The sequence below is a fragment of the Tursiops truncatus genome, chromosome 8 (genome assembly GCF_011762595.2).
Source record: "Tursiops truncatus isolate mTurTru1 chromosome 8, mTurTru1.mat.Y, whole genome shotgun sequence".
NCBI classification, from domain to species: Eukaryota; Metazoa; Chordata; class Mammalia; order Artiodactyla; family Delphinidae; genus Tursiops; species Tursiops truncatus.
In genome coordinates, this window is record NC_047041.1 from 67,999,800 (window position 1) to 68,020,603 (window position 20,804).

The window sequence follows — 20,804 nt, forward strand, 5'->3', positions numbered from 1 at the left end:
TCAAATTCCTTAATCCATAGCCTCATTTTCCCCATATATAAAGTGAAGACCTTCCCTAGAAGAGAAGTGAGAGGACTAAGCAAACAACGTATGAAAAGTGCTTAGCACTTTTGGATTAAATACATATTATTTCCTTCTCTTGCCTTTTCCTATTTTTAAAAGCCTCCCAGAAAAGCTGATTCCATATGGTTTGCATTAGGAAAGGTATTTGCATGTTATTTATAGTTACAGAAATATTGTGTTACATATTTGCCATTCTTTTCCCACCACCAAATAAGAGCTTTCCACAAATAACAAATCCCTTCCCATATCGGCCTCTCTCCAAACTTGGCCTTTCTACCTATCCCAGAGTTTCCTTTCTCTCTTCCCAATGTGTCTGGCTCGTCCTGCACACAGCACAGGCCCTTCTGACCTGGTTCACTTGCTGGTCAGGGTAGCTGGCCCCGTGCAGCCTCACCCTCCCAACCCAGAAGGGTCTGCGGAGTTCACTCTCCCTGCCCCGAGAGTCTGGGACAAGGGAAGGGAAGGGCCAGGGCTGGGGCCCTGGAGCTGGCACGATGAGCAAATGTTGACAGTCACGCGTACCGGCAGGTGGTGGTTCAAGCTAAGGCCAGTGTCCCAAATGGAAGTCTAGAGGGACCCAGTGGAACATGGGGCCGAAGTGGGTGAAGAAATTGAAGGAGTGATGAGCGAGGGTATTGAAGTTAGCGGTGGGGAGGAGAGGAGCCTGGAGGAAGTTTTGAGCAGGAGCTCAGGTGCCCGCTGATGCTTTTTATGCCATTTTGGTGCCCTCTTGCCTGGCAGTACCAGGTTCATTAAAAGGGCTTAAAAGAGTTCTGTTGGATTGTAAATGGAAGCCAGCTGGGGTTGGAAGTGGTCCTTAGCTCTTTCCACCAGGGGCAAAGGGTAGCTTGTCTTTGATGCCCCAGGTCACAGATTCCTGGGAAAAGCTCCTTGGGCTGTCAGGAGCCTACTTGGGCTTTGTGGACTATGTACCTGATTTCCTGGGGCACTGCGTCCATTCTGCTTTTTCCTCATCCTGACCTTGTCTGGTGTGGAATTCCTGACCCGGTGCTTCTACTTCCCTGGCTAAATCCTGCCCCATTTCCAGTCTGGCCACCTGCCTCATTGATGCTCAGCTTGGGAGTTGTTGGATCAGCTGCTTTTCTCTTAGAATTGAGTCCCCCATTGGTCTCCCTCTCCTGGTGGGGGAAGCAGCGTCTGTCCTCCATTCCTCTGCATATTTGTTAGTTTCTTGACAACCCCCCTTCCCTCCCACATGCCCAGTGGTGTCCTCTAAGCCCTCCTTTGGGCTGAGCTTGCTGTGCTCTTAATATTTCTTGGCTGACCTTTAGCATCCTTTTACATTAGAAAGTTTCCATACAAAACAGTGGTGACATAAAGAGATACACTGGCTGAAGGCAGGGTAATCTGTTCAGTGTTGTGAGCATGTGTTTCCTAAACAGGTAACTCAAATCCTGTTCTCTAGTATATTAGTAATTATACAAGGATCCTACACTTGGGGTATCTTGACATAAATGAAATTAAGCTTATTTTTTTGCATCAGCATTTCTCTTATGATGTGTTACTGTGTGTTGCAAGTCTTCTAAAAGGTCCTCACACATTCATAGTATTTCTTGTCTGACCTATAGTTTCCATAAACAGGGATTTTCTTTCTTTTGTCCATGAATATATATCTAGTGACTAGAACAGTACCTGGCATACAGCAGGCATCTAATAAAGATTTATTAATGAATGAATGTTAAGCAGTGTGTTCCAAACTTACCTAGTCACAGATCTTTTTTATTCTTAAAACACCCATTTATTCTGGGATGCTGGTGTTTCAGGAAATGCAATTTGGGAAATGCCTTTTTTGCACTAGGGAGCCATGTAGGCTTTTGAGCAGAGGAACAGTACTCTTTCCATCCGCCCTCCATGCCCACCACAAAAACACAACACATGGTGGAATGGTGCTTACAAGAAGGGCAGTGATAATATAGCACTACTCTGCACTGGTCTGCTCCATCCTGGAATGTTATGTCCAGCTCCAGACCCCAGATGTGTTATTGAGACAATGATTGTGCTCAGAGGAGCTTCCTAGGAGGATGGGGAAGGGCCGAAGATTAAGGTATGTGGGGAATAGCTGGAGGAGCAGGGATGTTTAAGAATGGAAACTCTGCTACCTCCAAAGGGAAGAAGGACCTTGGGCCAGTGAAGTGAATCTATAGGACATTCCATGGAAAAAGGGGTTGGCAAAGCAATAGGGCTGCCCCGCAGTAGAAGGGGCTGCCTTAGGAACTCCCCATCACTGAGGTGGGAAAGTCATGCCTGGGAGGATATCGGCAGTAGATGGAGGTTGGACTGAGTGACTTGCAAAGTTTCTTCCAATCTTGATAGTGTGTAATTCTATGAATATGGGGTAATGGATTGAGCATGGCATTTGGAGGCATATCAGGGTTCAAACCCTGAACGAGCTACTTACTGCATCTACAAACTTGGGTAAGTTACTTAATGTCCTGTTTCCTCACCTCTACCTTGGGTTGTTGTTAGCATTAACTAAGACAACACAGGAGTCACTGGCACTCTTCTGATTGCATCAGTGGCTTTATTCACTACAGACCTGAGCTACCTTAAGAGGCGCTGACAACAAGCTTTGCTAAAAAGAGCCTCCTAATCCGCTAATCACTAATTGTTTATTGAGATAATTTAACTACTTGGTGGGCTTGGAAAGTTAAGGCTTAACTGTTAGGAGCCACCAATGGGAAATTAATGAACATTAAGGATTAAACTTTCTCGGATTAAAGGATTAGCCATGTGGGAGGTAAGAGAAAAAAGCTTGATTTAGAAAAGATGGTTTACTTGAAGACGACTTCTAGGGGATTCTCTATTGAATAAATCAACTCTCACCTGTACCTCTGAATCCTCGATTCCGCTTCATGTGGATAGACTGTATATGCATTCATCCTTTCATGCCATCAATCAATGTTTATTTTCATTTAAAATATCACCTTTATTCTAATAAAACTGGTTAGGGACTGTATCTCTGGCTGTGTGGCTGAAGTGAACTTGTTAAAACTTCATCTCACCCCTAAACTTCCCCTTCCTGTCCCAGACAGAGCTGGTCAACCTCAGGTCTCACCTGGGGCACAAGCACCTATCTGGTGACAGAGGTCAGACCAGAGGGACACGTCCTAAGAGGCAAGAGGCAGCCGCTAAGCTAAACATACTCAGTTCCTTCTTCCAAACTCACTAACTCATCCTTGCCCTCTCGGCAAGGTGACATGGAAGGGTGGGGACTGAGGCCAGCAGAGGTGGTGTGGCTGAAATCTCTCCCTGGTGGAACAGAAGGAGTGGGGACCAAGTATTACCCCTCAGTGTTCACAGTTCTTGTCCTATTATCTTACTGGCCCCATCTATCTGGCTGTGGTCAGGCAGGAGTGTGGCTGGGCCCTTTGGAGGAGGAGGTCACCTGCCTGTGAGGCAGACTTTTCACACCTTCAGGAAGCCATCCCCCCAAATAACAAACTCTACTCCTTTGTGGATCCTTCTGGAATCCCAGTGGGCAAATTAGACTTTGCTCCCAGAAGGCTTGGAAATGACTTAAAATATTACATTCATTAAATTGACTCTAAAGAGATTTTGTAACTAAAGCTCAAAATTTGCTTTCCTGTTCTTTTTCTCATTCTCAGATTTTGCTCAGCTATGTTGTCCAGTATAGGTAATCAGAGGCTGCAATGGGATTAAACAGTAAGATAAAGATAATCCAAACATACTTGCCAGGATGAGAAATATAAAGATGTTCAAAATGTTAAAATGGTCTTCTATCTCATTTTAAAGTTCCCTGGGAGAAAATAAAGCAAAAGAAAGAAAGAAAGAAAGAAAACCCAAATCTGAATCCCTCTACTCTTAGGAATAATTCAAAGCCCTCGATCCTTAGGTTAATAGAATTCTCTTTAATTTTCTTATTCTCCTCTTAGCCAGGAGGGTCTCATCCCAGTGTGTGTGTGTGGAGTCATGTTTCTTTGGGCAGCTACAGCCCAGGCTGTCTCTCCAGCAATGGGAGGGATTTTTTCAGGGCTTTTCAATTTGTACTGGTCTTTCCCCACGATACTTGAAAGGGTCCAAAGAGTTAGTACCTTGGATACACAATATTATCACAGCACTACTGCTGCACTCACAGAGAGTTAAAACAGGCCAATCTTCAATCCTTAGGGCAGGAATTCCAGTCAACATGTCTTCCTAAGACTGTCTTTAGGGTTGCTGAAGACCTTAACAGACACTCATCTGCAGTTGAGAGAAAGAGGGTGGGTGACAGATACTCTCTTGGTTGCATCTGCAACAGGATGTCAGTTTATTTCAGTTGTCCACAGTCCACAAGGATTTGTGAACATACATTCACGGGGGGAAAGCATCCACCACAGGTTAATTGTGGTACGATGCTTACCATATATGGGAGAAAAATGTCTCCTTTTTCATAGAAGGGCACGTGATACGTTTATCTTCTTCCTGCAAAGTCAGGCATTTGTAATTCCTTCACAAGGACTTGTTTGATTTGCACTCTTTGCCATCCAGCATTTTCAACATTTCTTAATTTCAAGAGTCCCTCCAAACTTTGCATTTCTGCCACCCCAGGCTACACTGATTTCGGCTGCTTGAAGTGACTTGGGCCAGTGGTCTACTGCTTCAGATGCATTGCATTCTCTGGGTTCCCAAAGATTTCCTAGGAGAAATGCAAGCACATATACTTTTAAGGAAATCAATTTCCAGATCTTCAGTTTTCATTTGTTTTCTTTCCTAGAAACAATCCTCCTAATAATACACAGTTTTTACTAGCCCTTCTATTATTTTCCAAAAGAAAGGCATATTCCTCACCCATCCCAAATCTTATAGTGCATTGCCCCTTTTTGCAAAAACCTTGGAGTGCAAATGGGGAGATAAAACAAAAAAGAAGCCTACATTCATGAACCATAAACCTTTAGGCCTCCATGTATTTCCATGTTTTTAATATTTCTGTTGAGAAAAGCATTAGAAATTGTGTATTTTGTCCAGTGTGCAGATTTTCTGAATCTAGAAATGTGGTTGAATGGTAGTGTGTGTGTGTTTGTGTGTGTGTGTGTATGTGTGTATTGGAGGGTTGGTTGTGAAAGTTTCCAATTTATCTTATCCCTTCTATTTCCATTTATTCTCAAATCGTGCATACGTCTTGAGGGACATTCTCCTTAGACAAAGCAAAGAGAGCACAGGTAGGACAAATCAAACACTCAAAATGGCTTTTGGGGGGCACTATTTTTTTTCTTTTTTTTTTTTTGCGGTACGCGGGCCTCTCACTGTTGTGGCCTCTCCCGCTGCGGAGCACAGGCTCCGAACGCGCAGGCTCAGCGGCCATGGCTCACGGGCCCAGCCGCTCCGCGGCATGTGGGATCTTCCCAGACCGGGGCACGAACCCATGTTCCCTGCATCGGCAGGCGGACGCTCAACCACTGCGCCACCAGGGAAGCCCTGGGGGGCACTTTTTAAATGCAAGCAATTCCTTTCAGCTGTATCTTATGCTCAACTCTAAGTGATGTCTAAAGGTTAATGATGATGATTCTCTTAAATGTAACGAATATTTTTGAGAAAGACCACATTTTTCAAGATATACTGGGTAAAATTCACAGATACAAGTTTTGCATGATTTTTCTTTTCAGATTTGATGCACATTATTTAAGGCAGCAGTTAAAGACTATTTTGTCAAAACATTTTATGAAATATTTACACTAATTTCTACTTTCTGTTAGCAAAAGATATAGTTAATTGCTGGCAGCTGGACTAATTAGATTTAAGTATAAATACTTTTCTCCTTTAAATACATAGAGAAGTTCGATCATAAGAGCTGCAAAAGGACTTCCCTGGTGGCGCAGTGGTTAAGAATCCACCTGTCAATGTAGGGGACATGGGTTCGATCACTGGTCCGGGAAGATCCCACATGCCGTGGAGCAACTAAGCCCATGCGCCACAACTACTGAAGCCTGCGTGCCTAGAGCCTGTGTTCCAAATAAGAGAAGCCACCGCAATGAGAAGCCCGCGCACCGCAGTGAAGAGTAGCCCCCACTCGCCGCAGCTAGAGAAAGCCTGCGCACAGCAACGAAGACCAAACGCAGCCAAACATAAATAAATAAACTAATTAATTTTAAAAAATGGTCCACATCAAAAAAAAAACCTCAAAAAAAAAGAGCTACAAAAAACAGTCGAATGATTTCAGATATTTTTATTCTCAGACCTTATTTAATTATTTCCTGAAATAAACACCAAAGTTCAATACATATACACATCTATTTACTGAAGGAATGCAGTGATTTTTATCCTATTTCCAGATTTATAATTACTTTACAATGTTAGCTATATATTACTTTGCATTATGAAAAGTTTAATAAATTGTTTTATCTTGGCTTTAGAATATACACAAGTAAATCAAATTTTATTTTAAGTCTATATTATTTTAATATTGACAGTTTTTAGCATTTCTCCTTACAGAATGATTTCCAAAATTATTTGTCAGCATTTTTTAGCATTTCTTGGAATACATATTAAAATTTTTTTAATTAAAAATGAAGTCAGGTCTGTATTGAGAAAAAGCTAAGTTGACTTGGCTGATTGGTTTGGCTTAAAGAATAGTCTTTGCCAATTAGGTTATAGGGTGGGTATTTTTCATAAATTAAATAAGCAAAAGCTGTAGCTTCAAGTTTTTTATTTGAAACACACAAAAATATTTTATTAAAATAGTATTGTTAATGAAATTAATAATATTTTGATTTTCTTAATCCTTTCTGAATAATTTGGATAATCCAAGGTGCTCTAAGTGAAAGAGTAGTGGGTATAATTAAGAGCTACTTAATATGTCTTGGTAAAGTACTTCTGGAATTCTTCCCAGAAATTGAGACAAGTGAATGAATGACTCTAATGATTGGGTGACAAATGTTTTGCAAGTCAAATGGTTTCCAGTTCTTTGCTTCTACCAATTTATAGGTGTTATCAGCTGGCAGATCATTAAAAATAGTGTTTGATGATAGATCACTGTATGATTACATAGCTCAGAATGTGCTCAAAGGGTGAGCAACTTGGCTATACATACTCTTCCCATTCCTCTCTTCACGGGATTTATGGGAACAAGATTTTTCAGGATTTACATCTAAAAATATAGCATTAAGCCAATATTCAATCATGGGTAAATGAATTAGAAAACCTACAAAGTTTACAAAGCCTCATTCATCTCATTAGGAGATATATTTATGATAAAATTTTAATTTTATGATTTATAATTATTTATCAAAATGTATCATCTATGTTGTATTGACCAATTGTACTGATGATAATTTTAATACTAATTCAAGCAAGGAGAGATGATTTTTAAACACTTAGAGCCTTATAGTCACAGGAATTAAAAGAAAATTTCAAATTTCAATGATAAGCATGATTAAGTGTGATCAGTAAAATACTTTGAAACTTAAATGTATTACATTAAGATAAAATTCTGAGGGAGAATGGGGATGGGAATGTAAGTTTAAAGATGAAAAGAAAAGATGCAAAATGTTCAAATGTTAAAGCGATTGTTCATGTAATTTTAAATGGATGATGACGGTATCAAGTTGTTTTGGTATTTAGATTTCATGGGATACATCTAAAAGAGTGATGTAATCATTTTATTTTAGTCAATATTTATAGTCTGCTGGAAATTACATCCTTTCCAACTTTGTTCTTTAAACTTATGATGCAAAATTTTACCTGTCAAATTAAAAATGTGCAAGGGGTCATATATTTTAAAAAATTCTTTTAGGGTTAAATGAGAAAAAAAATTGACATAGGATACACAGGCACTCTAGTTCTATAATATGGCTGCTGTCTCTGCCTCTCGCTGAGGATTGCTTAGGCCTTGAGACCCTGTCTTCTAGGAAGGGTTTTCTTTTTTCTTTTTTTTTTTTTGTGGTATGCGGGCCTCTCACTGTTGTGGCCTCTCGCGTTGCGGAGCACAGGCTCTGGACGTGCAGGCCCAGCGGCCATGGCTCCCGGGCCCCGCCGCTCTGCGGCATGTGGGATCTTCCCAGACCGGGGCACGAACCCGTGTCCCCTGCATCGGCAGGCAGACTCTCCACCACTGCACCACCAGGGAAGCCCCAGGGTTTTCTTGTTATGCTCCTGAAGTCTGTTGCCTTATGCACCTACTGAGAACCCGTCCCTCGGCCATGTGCTTCTCAGAACACCGTCTTCCCATACCTTTTGACTATTTTAGTCTTGAATAACATTTTTCTGCTATATCTTTTTTTTTTTTATTCCAGTAATGAATTATGTCTCCCTGTTAATCTCCCACTCCCTTCAGGGAGACTCAGCTGAGTTTCTCACCTTTTGCCCTGCTTCTCACGTGGGTCTCTTTTCTTATCTAACTCACAGAATGAGCACTATTTACTCATCTGAGCAGCATTCGCACTTTGACTCCTCTTTCCTTTCTGACACATTCTTTTGTTTTCCAAAAGTAATCTTTTAGATTTTAGGATTTCCCTTATTGGGAGAAATAAAATCAGTTAAGGTCTGGATCTGCCCTAAACCTTTAGTTCTAAGTGATCTTATCCATTTTTGCCTCTCTAAATTGGATATTCCCACCCAGGAGATATTTTCCCATCAGACCAGTAGCTAATCCAAGCCTGGATTCAGTTATTATTTTGTCTGTCTCCTCTTTATTATGTCTAGTCTTTCTGAGCCTTTCTCCAAGTCCTAATTCATGCATTTCTCCAAAATGTTCTCTTGGGACACAGGCGATACTATATCCTATGTTAAAACCTTTTCACTTGAAATTTATCTAGTAATCCTTTGAATATTTCATGCTGATCTCTGTAATTTTGTCCTGTATCTAGAACTCTATTAACACAACAGACAACTCTAACAACAATTTTTAATATTATATCTCACAATGTTAAGGGTAGAGAATTTCAGTAGGGCTTGGTTGAGTAATTCTTCTGCTCCCTGTGGCATCAGCAGAGGTCACTTGGAGGTATTCAGCTGGCAGATGGTTTAGAGAGTCTTAGAAAGCTTCCTCACATGTACGGTGCTTTGGAGGGGATGGCTGGAAAGCTGGTCTCAGCTGAGAGTAATTGATCAGGGGTCCTACACATGGCACACGGCATCTCCAGCATGACAGTCTCAGAGTTATCAAACTTCTTATCTGGTAGCTTAGGACTCTGAAAAGAATGCTCCAAGAAGCCTGAGTGGCAGCTTCAAGGTTTCTTATGACCTAGCCTTGGAAGTCCTGAAACGTTACTTCTACCGAGTGCTGGCTTCTGTTCATCAAGGAAGTCACTGAGGCCAGCCCAGATTCAAAAGGGGGGGAATTAGAACCCACCTCTCTATGGGAGGAGCAGTGAAGAATCTGTGGCCATCTTTAATCAACCCATGTATATGTAATCCCTTTGCATGGCTGGGCTGCCCTAACTATATCTAACTATGGAGTCTCTGTCTGAAGCTTTAGAAAGAGGCTTCACAGTATTTTCTTGCCTCCTTCTGAGGAACTTATTCCAGGCTGATGTTTGAGAGTTTACCCCTGCTGATAAATTTCACTGGGCTGCAGTCACTCTTTCTGATGGAGAAACAAAAATATATCCCCCTTTTCAAATTCTTTATTTCGAGTAGTTAGATTGTGTGCATCTCCTTAACCACCCCCCCCCCTTTTTTAAATCCCTTTCTCCTCTTCTTCAAGATCCTATATTTTTTTGTTTCGTATCTGCCTGGTCTGTCATAAAAAAATTCTGTCATTCAGTTTAATCAGTCTATCTTCCTTCATTTTGTTTCCATTCTTTCACCACTCTTCTCATGATAGAGGGTGAAGCATAGTTTTGAAAATTCACCAATTCCTCCTCGATTACCTGAAAAAACTTGATTTTAGAGACTGTGTTCATTTGAAACTAACACCAAGATAGGATTTGATAAGAAACATCTATGAAGGATAGAGGGAAGGAAGCAGGAGAAGCAGTGGAAAACCATGTTGCAGGGCTGATAACAGAGAGAAAAGGGGGAGGAAGACTTGAGTAGGAAGAGACGGAATTTTCAAGCCAAAGTCACCTGTGAGAGGAGGCCCCTGCCTGCAGTCATGGACTCACAGCAGTGCCCCTGCTGTGCTAAGTCACAGCTGGGAGTAGCTCAGGGGAAGTGTGGCCTCGGTAGGAACATGGTGGTGGATCTAGGTGGGGCTTTCTAGGCCAGCTCTGCCCCCTGCAACAGAAGCTCTGGCTGCCACAGGGCAGAACATAGTAGATGCTAACGGAAGCCCGGGTGGAGAACTGTGCTCCAGTTTGGTGAGAGCTGCTCATGAGGCTGGATTTCCTCCTTGTTTTGAGACTTCCATCTCCACTAGCCCCTGGGAGGTCCTGCCGGCACTGAGGGACATGGATTCACTGACTTTGGTAAACAGGGAGTCAGATTCACAGGGGTTAAGGTCTAACTCCACCACGTACCATATGTGTAACCTTGGGCAGATTTCTGTGTCTGTTTTCTCAACTCGGAAGGAAATCTTGAACAAACTTTTGAGAGCCCTTCTAGCTCTGACGCCTTCCAGCTCTGACGCATTGTGATACTTAGAGCCTTGATGATTTCCGTGGAGCCTTTGATCTCTTCTCTTTCCAAATTTATCCTTGTGAAAAAGATGTTTACAACTTTTCATTGTCAGAGAGCTGACTCACTGAGACAAATCTGAAGTGTAATTATGGTATATGTGAGTATAGACGTTAACAAGAAATTATCCTCAGACATAAATGGTCTAATAGCAGAAAATGATTGCAAAAGACAGTGGGTTTGAATAGTTTAACATAATGCTAATTTGCTTCAAGTAAAAACACTGATCAGGAACATTAGGTAATTATCATTTAAGTACAGGACCCCAGGATATGAAATCTGCATTTTCATGTTAGCACTGATATCACTTATATAACTGCTTACAGCAAAGATAGGGAATGATTCTAAGTACATTCATTATACAGATTTGCAGTGACAAATCTTGGTTATTAATTTTACCTTTTGTTAAATATCTTACAAGCGGCATCTATCCAATCAGGAAATAATTTTTATATTTAATGTAGTTTGATTAATTACACACAATCTTAGACTGCTATATGTAGAAGATTGGCATATTGCTATGTGTGAAGAATTCTGAGTTTGAATAAAGAAGAAAAATGGAAGAGCTATTTACCTGGAGACTCAAACCCCTTTAATTTAAATCATTTTACAAATGGGGAAACTGAGGCCTAGGGGGTTTATCTCAATTGCCCAAGATCTCAAGATAAAAACTGTTAAGAATTTTATTTTGCTTCCATGTGCCAGATACCTTTAGAAGTTCTTTATATATATTAGCAACTTTAAAAGATGGGTACAACAACCATAAGAGATAGACACTGTGATTTCTGCCGTCTTACAGATGAGGAAACTAAGGTGCAGAAGGGCTGAGTTACTTGCTCTAGGGAGCTTAGAAGTGGCAGAGCCAGAATTTGAACCCAGGCAGTTTAGCTCTGGAGTCCATACTTTTAACCATATACATACTTGCTCATCAATGTAGTGTGTTAAAAAAGGCAGGCTGGCACTGGAACTGAGATCTCCTAGTTTCCTTGTGTCTTTTCCATAACACCAGTATGAATTTGAAACAAATCCATTTTCATCTTTTAAAATAAACACGGCAACTGAATTGCACAAGTGTCTTCCCAGAGGTCCTACTTTCTCGCACGAGGCCCCCAAAGGCAAGTCTCCCCAGTCTCCATCTCCACAACCTCCCAGGAGAAACTCAAGCAATGAACATTAATTAGCAGGTAGGAGTCATCTCTAATTGATGAATCACAACCTTCAAAACAAATGACTGATTATGAAGTGGTTTCAAGTTCCGTGAAAAGCTTTCTCCCAGAAATAAGCTAAACTCTTCTAGGAATAATCTTCATGTCCCATTTGTTGATGAATTTTCCATTTGCTCTTCTTCCTGAGCCTCCCAGGGTGCTGTGCTTGGTCATTCCCGGCCCTCTTACCACCAGCCTTAGATCCTTCAGCTGTCATTAGTGGCATTCCTCACTGAGCTACCCAGTCTTTGACAGGATACCAGGTTGCTGTGTTGGCCTGGCTGTCCACCTAAGGCAAATGTCCTCTGAGCAGGAAGATACTACAGAGTAGAATGTTTCTCTTGACTCATCTCCTGAACCCATCACCCAGCGGGACTTTGCCCTTAGCTAACGGCCATCCAAAATGAGCAAATTCTTTGGTCATATCTGTAGCAACTCATTGGTTTTCAACTTGATGGTTTGTTTATTTCACCGATGGTTTCTGTTCTCATCAGGAGCCAGTAGAATAGCAAAAAGGTGCTTGCTGAGCCCGTCAGTGATGAGCTGAGCCCATCAGTGATGAGAGTTGATTTTCTGATTGACTAGAGTGGGGCGCATTGGTTGTCCATGCCCCAGGGGTATGAAATTATCCCATATTTCTGAAATGTAGCTCAGACCTCATCCTGATTCATGTCTTTCCCTAAGTTAGAAACTCATCACCCCCATCATGGGGTAGTGGAGATGGGGCAGGATTACCGATTTCAGGACACTCTTGGGTATTCCATTAAGGAAGGTGAGCAGAAGGTAGTGAGTGAGTAACCATCAGACTTTGCTCTCTTTTCTTAGGCACTGGTGAGAAAAATCGATGCCTCGGACAATATCTACACCACAGAATCCACCACAGGGAACCTGTTCAGCCTGACCCAAGAGGGGGCTCCCTTGTGCCGCATCATAGCGAAGGTGAGCTTCATGGATGGGGGCCAAGGTGATGGGCCTGGGGAGAGTGTGAGGAAGCTAGTTTGGTGGGGACAGCTGGCTTAGGAAGCCTGTCCTGGCTCTAGCATTTGCTTGTTATGTAACCTTGGAAGAGTTACCTCCCCTCTCTGGGCCTTGGTGTCTCCATCTTTAATAGTGGCTAACTCCTCGATTTCATTTCCCACTTGAGACAAGAAGATGGTGCCCCTGGAGCCTCTATCATCTTTCTTCACGAGGTGTCTGTTATAAATATCAACCCTCCTCCCTCATCTTCACATATCCCACCAAACCCAAACCCAACATACCTTCCACCTTAGGTTCTTGGCTGGATCTTAAAAATGCCTGCTGTCACTGCACTATGACATGAAGGAAAGACAAAATTGAGGGCGGTAGTTTTCATTAATTACATGGGAGTTGTAATTCATTAACTTCATGGTCAATTTGCCCCTGCACTCATTCTAAGTGTTGGATCCAAACACTTAGAACAAATACAGGCAATTGGTAGCTCCCTAGGGGGCTTGCTAAGGCCTTCTGTTTTATTTTTGCCTCTTTTTTTTTTTTAAACTTGAGAAATGACATTACCATTGGGGATAGAATAATGATCTAACTGGAATCAAAGTTACATCCTTCAATAGACTTAAGATGTCAGTCACAAGAAGATGCTCCAGCTCTGTGGTTCCCAGTCCTAACCCTGCAGCACAATCCCTCAGGGAGTTTTTGGAAAACACAACATAAATGGTTTGTCGCCCTCCAAGATTTACCGAGGTCCTGGGGTAAGACCTGGGAATCCACATTTTAATAAGCTCTACAGGGGATTCTGAGGCATGGCCACTCTCAGACTCACTGATCTAAGCCTTTAAGGAGATCTGGAACAGGAGGGTAAATGCTTGTCAACTCTGGTCAAGGGAGAAGTAAATTGTGTGCAACAGCAATAGCTAACGTTTAAGGGCGCTCTCCACTGTGCTTAATGCCTTGCAAACGTTATTTCTTTTAAATCATAAAATCATCCAAACAAGTAGTTATCATGTTTTTCCCATCTATAGTTGAGGAAGTGGTTTGAGAGGCTGACTCAAGGTCACACGACTGATAAAGAGTGGAGTCAGAATTAGAACCCAAGTCTCTTTAATTCAGAGTTCATGATCCTAAAGCCCACAGTGGTGACTTCTGGTTCAATCCTTGACCCTTCAGCTTCTTGGGCCAAAGTGTGACTCAAAAGTTCTCAACCCTGTAGGCATATTAGCATCACTAGGGAGCTTTAAAAGTCTCCACTAGTGGGCTTCCCTGGTGATGCAGTGGTTGAGAGTCCGCCTGCTGATGCAGGGGACACGGGTTCGTGCCCTGGTCCGGGAAGATGTCACATGCCGCGGAGCAGCTGGGTCCGTGAGCCATGGCCACTGAGCCTGTGTGTCCGGAGCCTGTGCTCCGCAAAAAAAAAAAAAAATCTCCACTAGTAAGTGGCCAAGGTGAATTTGAACCTGGCTGTTTGACAGCAAAGGCTATGCTCTTGTTTGCTGTCCTGACCTGCCTCTCAGCAGCCCGGCTCCCTCCTCTTCCTCCTGTCTGCCTTCTCCTCATCCCCATCCTCCTTTGCCTTCCTCCCCTCTCCACAATCTTTATTATCTACTGCATCCTTTCTATATGTCAAACACTGCACTAAGCTTTCCCTTCATCATCTCATCTGATCCTCCGGATAATCTAATGATGTGTTATAATTATAATTCCCATTTTTAAGAATAGGGAACAGAGGCTCAGAGAGAAGTTCATGCACATTAAATGCAGATGGGATTTTAACTAGATCTGCTGACTCCAGAATTTTAATATCAACCTTCTTCTGTCTCCAGTCCTTGGGGGAGAGTAGACGGAGGGTTGATGCAGAGAGATGATTCCATGATGACTCCCATCTTCCCAGTCTGGAAGATGCAGAGACTAGGTCCTCCAGCAAAATCGATGTTTGGGTTTCCAGTCCTGACAGTGACAAAGGGGCTGGGAGTTCCTGGTATGCCCTGCACAGCATCCTCACCTCCGATGCTCAGGAAATATGCCCAATATGGTAACAGATGTGGGGCAGCTTCCCCCAGTGGCCTTCCTCATTCACCTCCTTGGAGCCCGGTGTGGTCTGTCCTTGGGTCCTTCATCCATCTGAGCTACCCCCATGAGATGATTTGGGCAACCTGTCTGAGGTCTATCCTCTCATCCCCTTGGGTTCCTCTGATGGCCGAGAAATAAACCCAGTCCTCCCTATGACAGTGGTGGCAAATAATCCCATTCCTTCCTGAGTGCAGAGCACTGAAAACTTCCCTGTGCGTTGTTAGAATTACCCCCTCCTCGCCACTCCAGCTCCTCTATTATCCTCCTCCCACCACTAGCCTACACACCCCTCAAGTGGCCTCCTCCAGCTTTATGACAGCTTACCCTGAGCCTGTCTGAATAATGCATACCATTATACAGCTGGGCTCCGAGCCCAGAGCTTTCTATAAAATTAAACAACCTCCAGCCAACAGTGCGATTCCACAAGCTCAGGCAGTTCCTGGTCCCACTCTAAGCTGAGTGCTTCTTTTCGGTCCTCAATGGGGGCTTCACATTCCATCTCACTTTCTATCTCCTCTCCCTCCCACATATTCCAGCCCTTGGGACACCTTTCATGAGGGTATGAGACACCCTTCTAACCAGGATGCCTTCTGTGACCTGATACCAACCTGGCTGTCCAGGTCCACCCACCCTCACTGGGTGCTCGGCCCTTTCACAACATTAACTCACTGCTCCTTCAACAGCTGAGTCATGTAGCTGTCACGACCCCATTGTTAACCAAAGATTGCCAGCAGCAGAGCCAGGATTTGAACCAGAATCCCCTCAGTCTGGGTTCAGGATTCCCCCTTCTTCTCCTAGTAGCTAAAAATGCTAAGAAGACCATTTTTCACAGGCTTGGGAAAGGATGTAATGAGAATGCAGAGGCTTAAATATAGTTATGCTAGACTTGGCGTCTCCTGAGCCAAAGGAAGGCTGCCACACTGATCCTGGCTCTCTGCCTCCCATTCTTTGGCGTCATTTCTTCATTGTCTGCTCCAGACGTAAATATCTATCTATCATTGTACATATATAAATAAGATTTGTACTATATATGATTAAATACACACACATATAAACATGCATACATATATAAACATATAAACATATATATATATATATATATATATATATATATATATATATATATATTTACATCTGGTGGGAGGTCATTAATAGCCAACAAGGCTGGCCAGGGAGACTTTAGGACTCCTGTTCTTTCTTCTTACTTTAAAGAGTAATTTGATCTTATGTCAGTGACTCTCTGGGTAAGGTCTTTATGTGCAACCCTTATCAGATGTCCCAGGAACCGTGGGAAAGTAGGCAGGCAGGGATAAAAGACTGTGGAGCAAGAATTCAGAGGGGTATGTGTCTTGTCCCCATACCAGAGCATATTTTTTATCAGAATAATGATGTGCATTTAAAATCACATCATTTTAAGTGACCCTTTGACCTTTCTATAACCATCCCCTTTCAAATTATGTCAGGAGTTCCTACTCTGTGCTCTTTTAACCCTGCAACCCCTCCCCATTTCAATACACAGCTACCCAGATTTCTTCCTGCTTTTAACGTTGTCTGCCAGACAAGGAGCTCAGCATGGACAGGGGCTGAGGCAGTGCCCAGCAGAGGGTCTGGCATATAATAAACCATTAATATTTTTGTGCTGCCTGAACAAATGTACCAGTCCTTTCCCACCAAATAAACTACCCTAAAAGGAAGGAGGAATATTATAAAATGTCAGAAATTCTGAACTCCCCCAGAATTGGATACTTTCATCTTGGTCCCTGCAGTGGTGAGCAGGCAAACTCTTAGACTGCAAAGGGCCCGGGGCTTATCATCGTGGGGTGTGGGGAAGGGGAGATCTGGGGTGACATTGCAGTGAGGCTGTGCTGGGCCGTAGTGGTCATTGCTGCTTCTTCTGGTTACTCATACATGATCCTTTCAGTCATTCACTGCTACGTCCCTGGGGACACAGAACAGTGCCTGTTTCGTGCATAGTACATTTTTTGTTGAGAGAGTTCTGAAAAATCTGACTGGGGATGGTAATTTTGCTGAACCCACCTCCTTCTTCCTGTAACATCTTTCTCAGTTTGGGGAACCGAGGGCAGTGGGCATAGTTAGAGCCAGGAGTGGCGCGGTTACAGGCAAGTGCCCCTCAGGACCAAGTTCAGACCACTTGCTCGTGCATTCTTTCCTGCTGCCACTCCTAGGCACCCCTCCAGCCCTCAGGGAAGGGGAGAAGGAGGAAACAGGGCAAAGCCAGATGTGGGATAGCCAGCTTCCCCTGCTTTGGACGTGGATGTCCACGGTGGGGTTGCCCCCAGTTTGCTGGACGTGTGGTGAGTCGCCTTTGTGATTTGTTGTTCTCTCTCACTTTGCTCCGGGATCCAAGGCGGCTTCAGTGATTTTTCTGCAGAATAAATATGTCCAGTTAGGATGAGCACCTCACTCCCAGACTCTTTTCAGAAATCCTCTCAGACTTCTCCTGGGAGGTCAACACAAGGTCTCAAAAAGGAAAAGTACAGGTTCACATTCAAGAGCTCGGCGGATCAATCCTAAAGGTTTTTTTCTTTTTTCCTTTTACAAATTGGAGTGAAGGAGTGAAAACAAGACCAGTGTGGATTGGGGGTGATTATTTCACCCATCTGGACTTCAGTTTTTCCCACCCCCCAAATGGAAATAAATTATAGTATTGAGGTAAATAAGCTCCCTTTTCTGTGCCTGCCCTGGTGGTGGGAGCATCTGAGAAGTAACAGGTGGTCACCGGCATAGTGAGAACCAGCACGAGGCATCTAGCTTTCAGTTCCCTCCATCTGCCTCAGACTTGTTTCTAGAACCTGTTTCTGACAACTCTAGGCTTATTCCATGGCGGCTGCTGAGGGGTGTTGCCAGGAGTCTGGGAGCCGTGTTACCTGGGGTTGAGCCTGGCCCCAGCACGTGTGCCTGCCCTGGCCCCTCGCCTCCAGTTTAGATTACCAAGAGTGACATTATTCCTGGAGGTGGCATTTCACTGTAACACATGTGGGAGCTTGGGAGTGTGTGTGTGTGTGTGTGTGTGTGTGTGTGTATAGAAACCAGAGGGGAGGAAACATTCTTTTTTACTACTACACTCCTGGGTTCTCTGGCTGGGGCCCTGTAAATTGGGCTGACAAAAGCCAGATTAACAAAATAAAAAAAAAAAAACAGGTTTATTAGCACTTGCACTGTACTTATGCATGGGAATGGTCAGAGATGAGTAACTCAAAGGTTTGGTTAGAACTTGGGCTTAACGTAGCATCTTAGCAAAGGAACGGTATATTTTTAGAGAAGTGGTAAGACAAAGGAAGAGAACGTTGACTCTCTAGGGGTGGCAAATTGTGGGAAGACACATAGATGGGAAACTAATAGTAGATAAAGACTGAAGTCTGCTATGTGGATTCCTCTGGTTCCAAATCCAGGCTGATAAGGGTCTAATATTGTCTCCAGCGATTAACTCTTGTTCTTCCTAGTAGAGAGGGGAGAGGGGGTATAATCTTTTTAAATTTATGTCCTGCTTTTAGTCAAATAGGGAGAGGACAGAGATCTTATTTTGTATCTGCTTCTTCTTAATTGCCTTCAGCTCAAAATAATCTTTACACTAAAGCAGCATATTTTGGGGTGGCTATTCTGCCACCCTACAGACCCCAAAACACACCTGCTGAGTGAGGGGTATCAGTAATTCTTGAGTCGGCCCCTGGAGAGGTCACACGGTGAGTTCATGTGACATTTTCTTTTTCTTGGCAGGAGGGTGGGGTCGTGGCGCTCTTCAAGGTCTGCCGGCAGGACAGTTTCCGGTGCTTGTACCCCCAGGCGCTCCGCACGCTGGCCTCCATCTGCTGCGTGGAGGAGGGTGTCCACCAGCTGGAGAAGGTAAGGGTGCAGCTGGCTGGCTGGGCGGGGCCTGAGGTCCCTGAGCAGGTGGGTGAATGGGGAGAGCGACCTCCTGGTGGACGTCTGGCAAGAGCAAGTCCCGAGTCCCTCCTGTTCCCAGGCATCATTCATGTGGGGCTGCTGGGATCTTGACTGTGGTCGATGAAGACATGAAGGGGGCCGAGACTGAGGAGCTCAGCGGGAAAGGCAGGGTCCAGAGAGACACTCAGCACTTCCTGGGTGGAGTGGCCAACAGAGCCTGGTTGGCGGGGCAGGGTGGGAGGTGGGGGGGAACACAGCAGGAGGCAGGCAAGTCAGGTGGGGAGGGGTGTCGAGGTTAAGGGCGGTTGGTCCTTCTCTCGTGGCAGGACCCCAGCAGAAGGAAGAGGATCCAGCTCCTCCGGGGACAGGATAGGCATGAGCAGGGTGGGCATGGGTGCCTGGGCAAGCAGGTGGGCTCCACCCAAAGAGGGCTTGGGTAAGGGAAAGGGAAACTGGAGTCCAAGCACATGATGGGTCAACACCACTGGAGGTGGCCAAGATTGGAGGGCAGGTGATGACTTGACAGTCCCAGGTGCCTAGCTCCAGGCCAACCTAGGGCAACGTGACCGATTCCAGCTACCACCTCCCAATTACCCCAGCTTGTAGGGCTGAGGCTGCTTCAACACTTCTGCCTGAGTGGGTCTGCGCCTGCAGCTGGGTCCTCAGGGATGTTAGCAGGAGGGTTGGGAGGCTAGTGCCGACACTTGGGGATTTCTCAACCACATTTCAAGGAAAGATGCTGATTTTTTTTAATGGAAGAGAGATAGAAAGGCCTGGTATGACCTGGTGACAATTGTGGTGCCTGCAGGGTGAGGGGTAGTTACCTCGAGTCTGTTCTCGTGACTGGTCTAAATGGGGATGGGACAGCAAACTTCTCCCCTTCCTCTGCATCCATTTCCCGCAGTCTGGTCCTGGCTGCCCAGAAAACCTCCACCCTACCCTCAGTTTCTTTACTTTGGTCCGGACTCCTAGACAGATGGTCATTTTACATTCTACCCTGCTTCTTTCTAAATCTGCTCAGGTTATGGGACAGAGTCCCAGGATCACAGGCTCTGAGGTGCTTTTAGCTGAGGATGGAGGGTGCATGGGAAATCTGCTCAGTTTACAGATGAGAAGGCTATGGCTCAGAATGGGGAAGTAATTTGTCTGAGGTTACACAGCAAAGTGGTGAAGGAGCTAGTGCCAGCCCTCTGGACAGGGTGCCCCCTTCCCATGGGGTCAGAAGCCTTTGTGTGTGCTTGCTTAGGTGATAAAATGGAGGAGAGAGGCAGTGGCGAGACACACAGACTCCATGAAGTAAATGCATCGAGCATTTCCAGCTTCATGTGCTGAATAATCCTCTCTTCTCCCATAAAATCTTCTTCCTTAGACAGCGGGAAATGGCCATACGTGTTTGTTTCTCATCTTCTTTCATGCTGGTTGGCAGGAAGAAGGGGAGGAAAAGGCAGAAGGGACTAGAATCACCAGTTCTCCAAAAGCAGTACATTTCTTGGCTTTAGAGAGTTTGCAGAGCAGCAGGGAAACCTCAATCCAGGGAAGAAAGACAGCAGGACTTTCTTTGCTCAGAGTGAAAACCTGTGCAGCTGGGAAGGCTGTGGAGGCAATTTCTCCCGCGGGGCTCCAACGCCAGAGGGCGCCAATGCGTCTTTCCCAGGCCAGGTGGGCCACCGGCCTGGGAGCCAGCCCCTACCCACCGAGCAAGAGGACGGGGGACACTCAGCGCCTGAGGGCTTACTAAGCGCCCCGTGCTGAGCTAGCCCCTTACACGCATTCCCTTCATTAACCCACCAGAACCTCGTGAGGTGAGCACGATTCATATCTTCACCTTGAAGACGAGGAATTGAGTCTCAGCCAGTGTAAGTGACTCACCTAAAATCACAGAGTAAGTTTTGGAGCCAGGATTTGGACCCCGTCTGCTTGTCTAATGCCCAGTCGACCTCACTGACTCACTGGTTTAATGGATACTCTCAGACTGCCAAAAAAAATCCCTGCCGCTAAACCCGGACCACCTTGCTC

At 44.4% G+C, this 20,804-nt stretch overlaps 1 protein-coding gene across 4 annotated transcripts in view; it reads left to right on the plus strand.

The window, feature by feature from the left end:
- The window catches only part of INSC (INSC spindle orientation adaptor protein), a 131,849-nt gene that overhangs the window by 70,385 nt on the left and 40,660 nt on the right, over positions 1-20,804 (plus strand). For all 4 annotated transcript variants that reach the window (XM_073808644.1, XM_033862585.2, XM_033862586.2 and 1 more), the window contains 2 exons: positions 12,666-12,779; positions 18,621-18,746. In XM_073808644.1, coding sequence (XP_073664745.1) covers positions 12,666-12,779; positions 18,621-18,746 — 240 coding nt within the window. The remainder of the gene's footprint in view (positions 1-12,665; positions 12,780-18,620; positions 18,747-20,804) is intronic.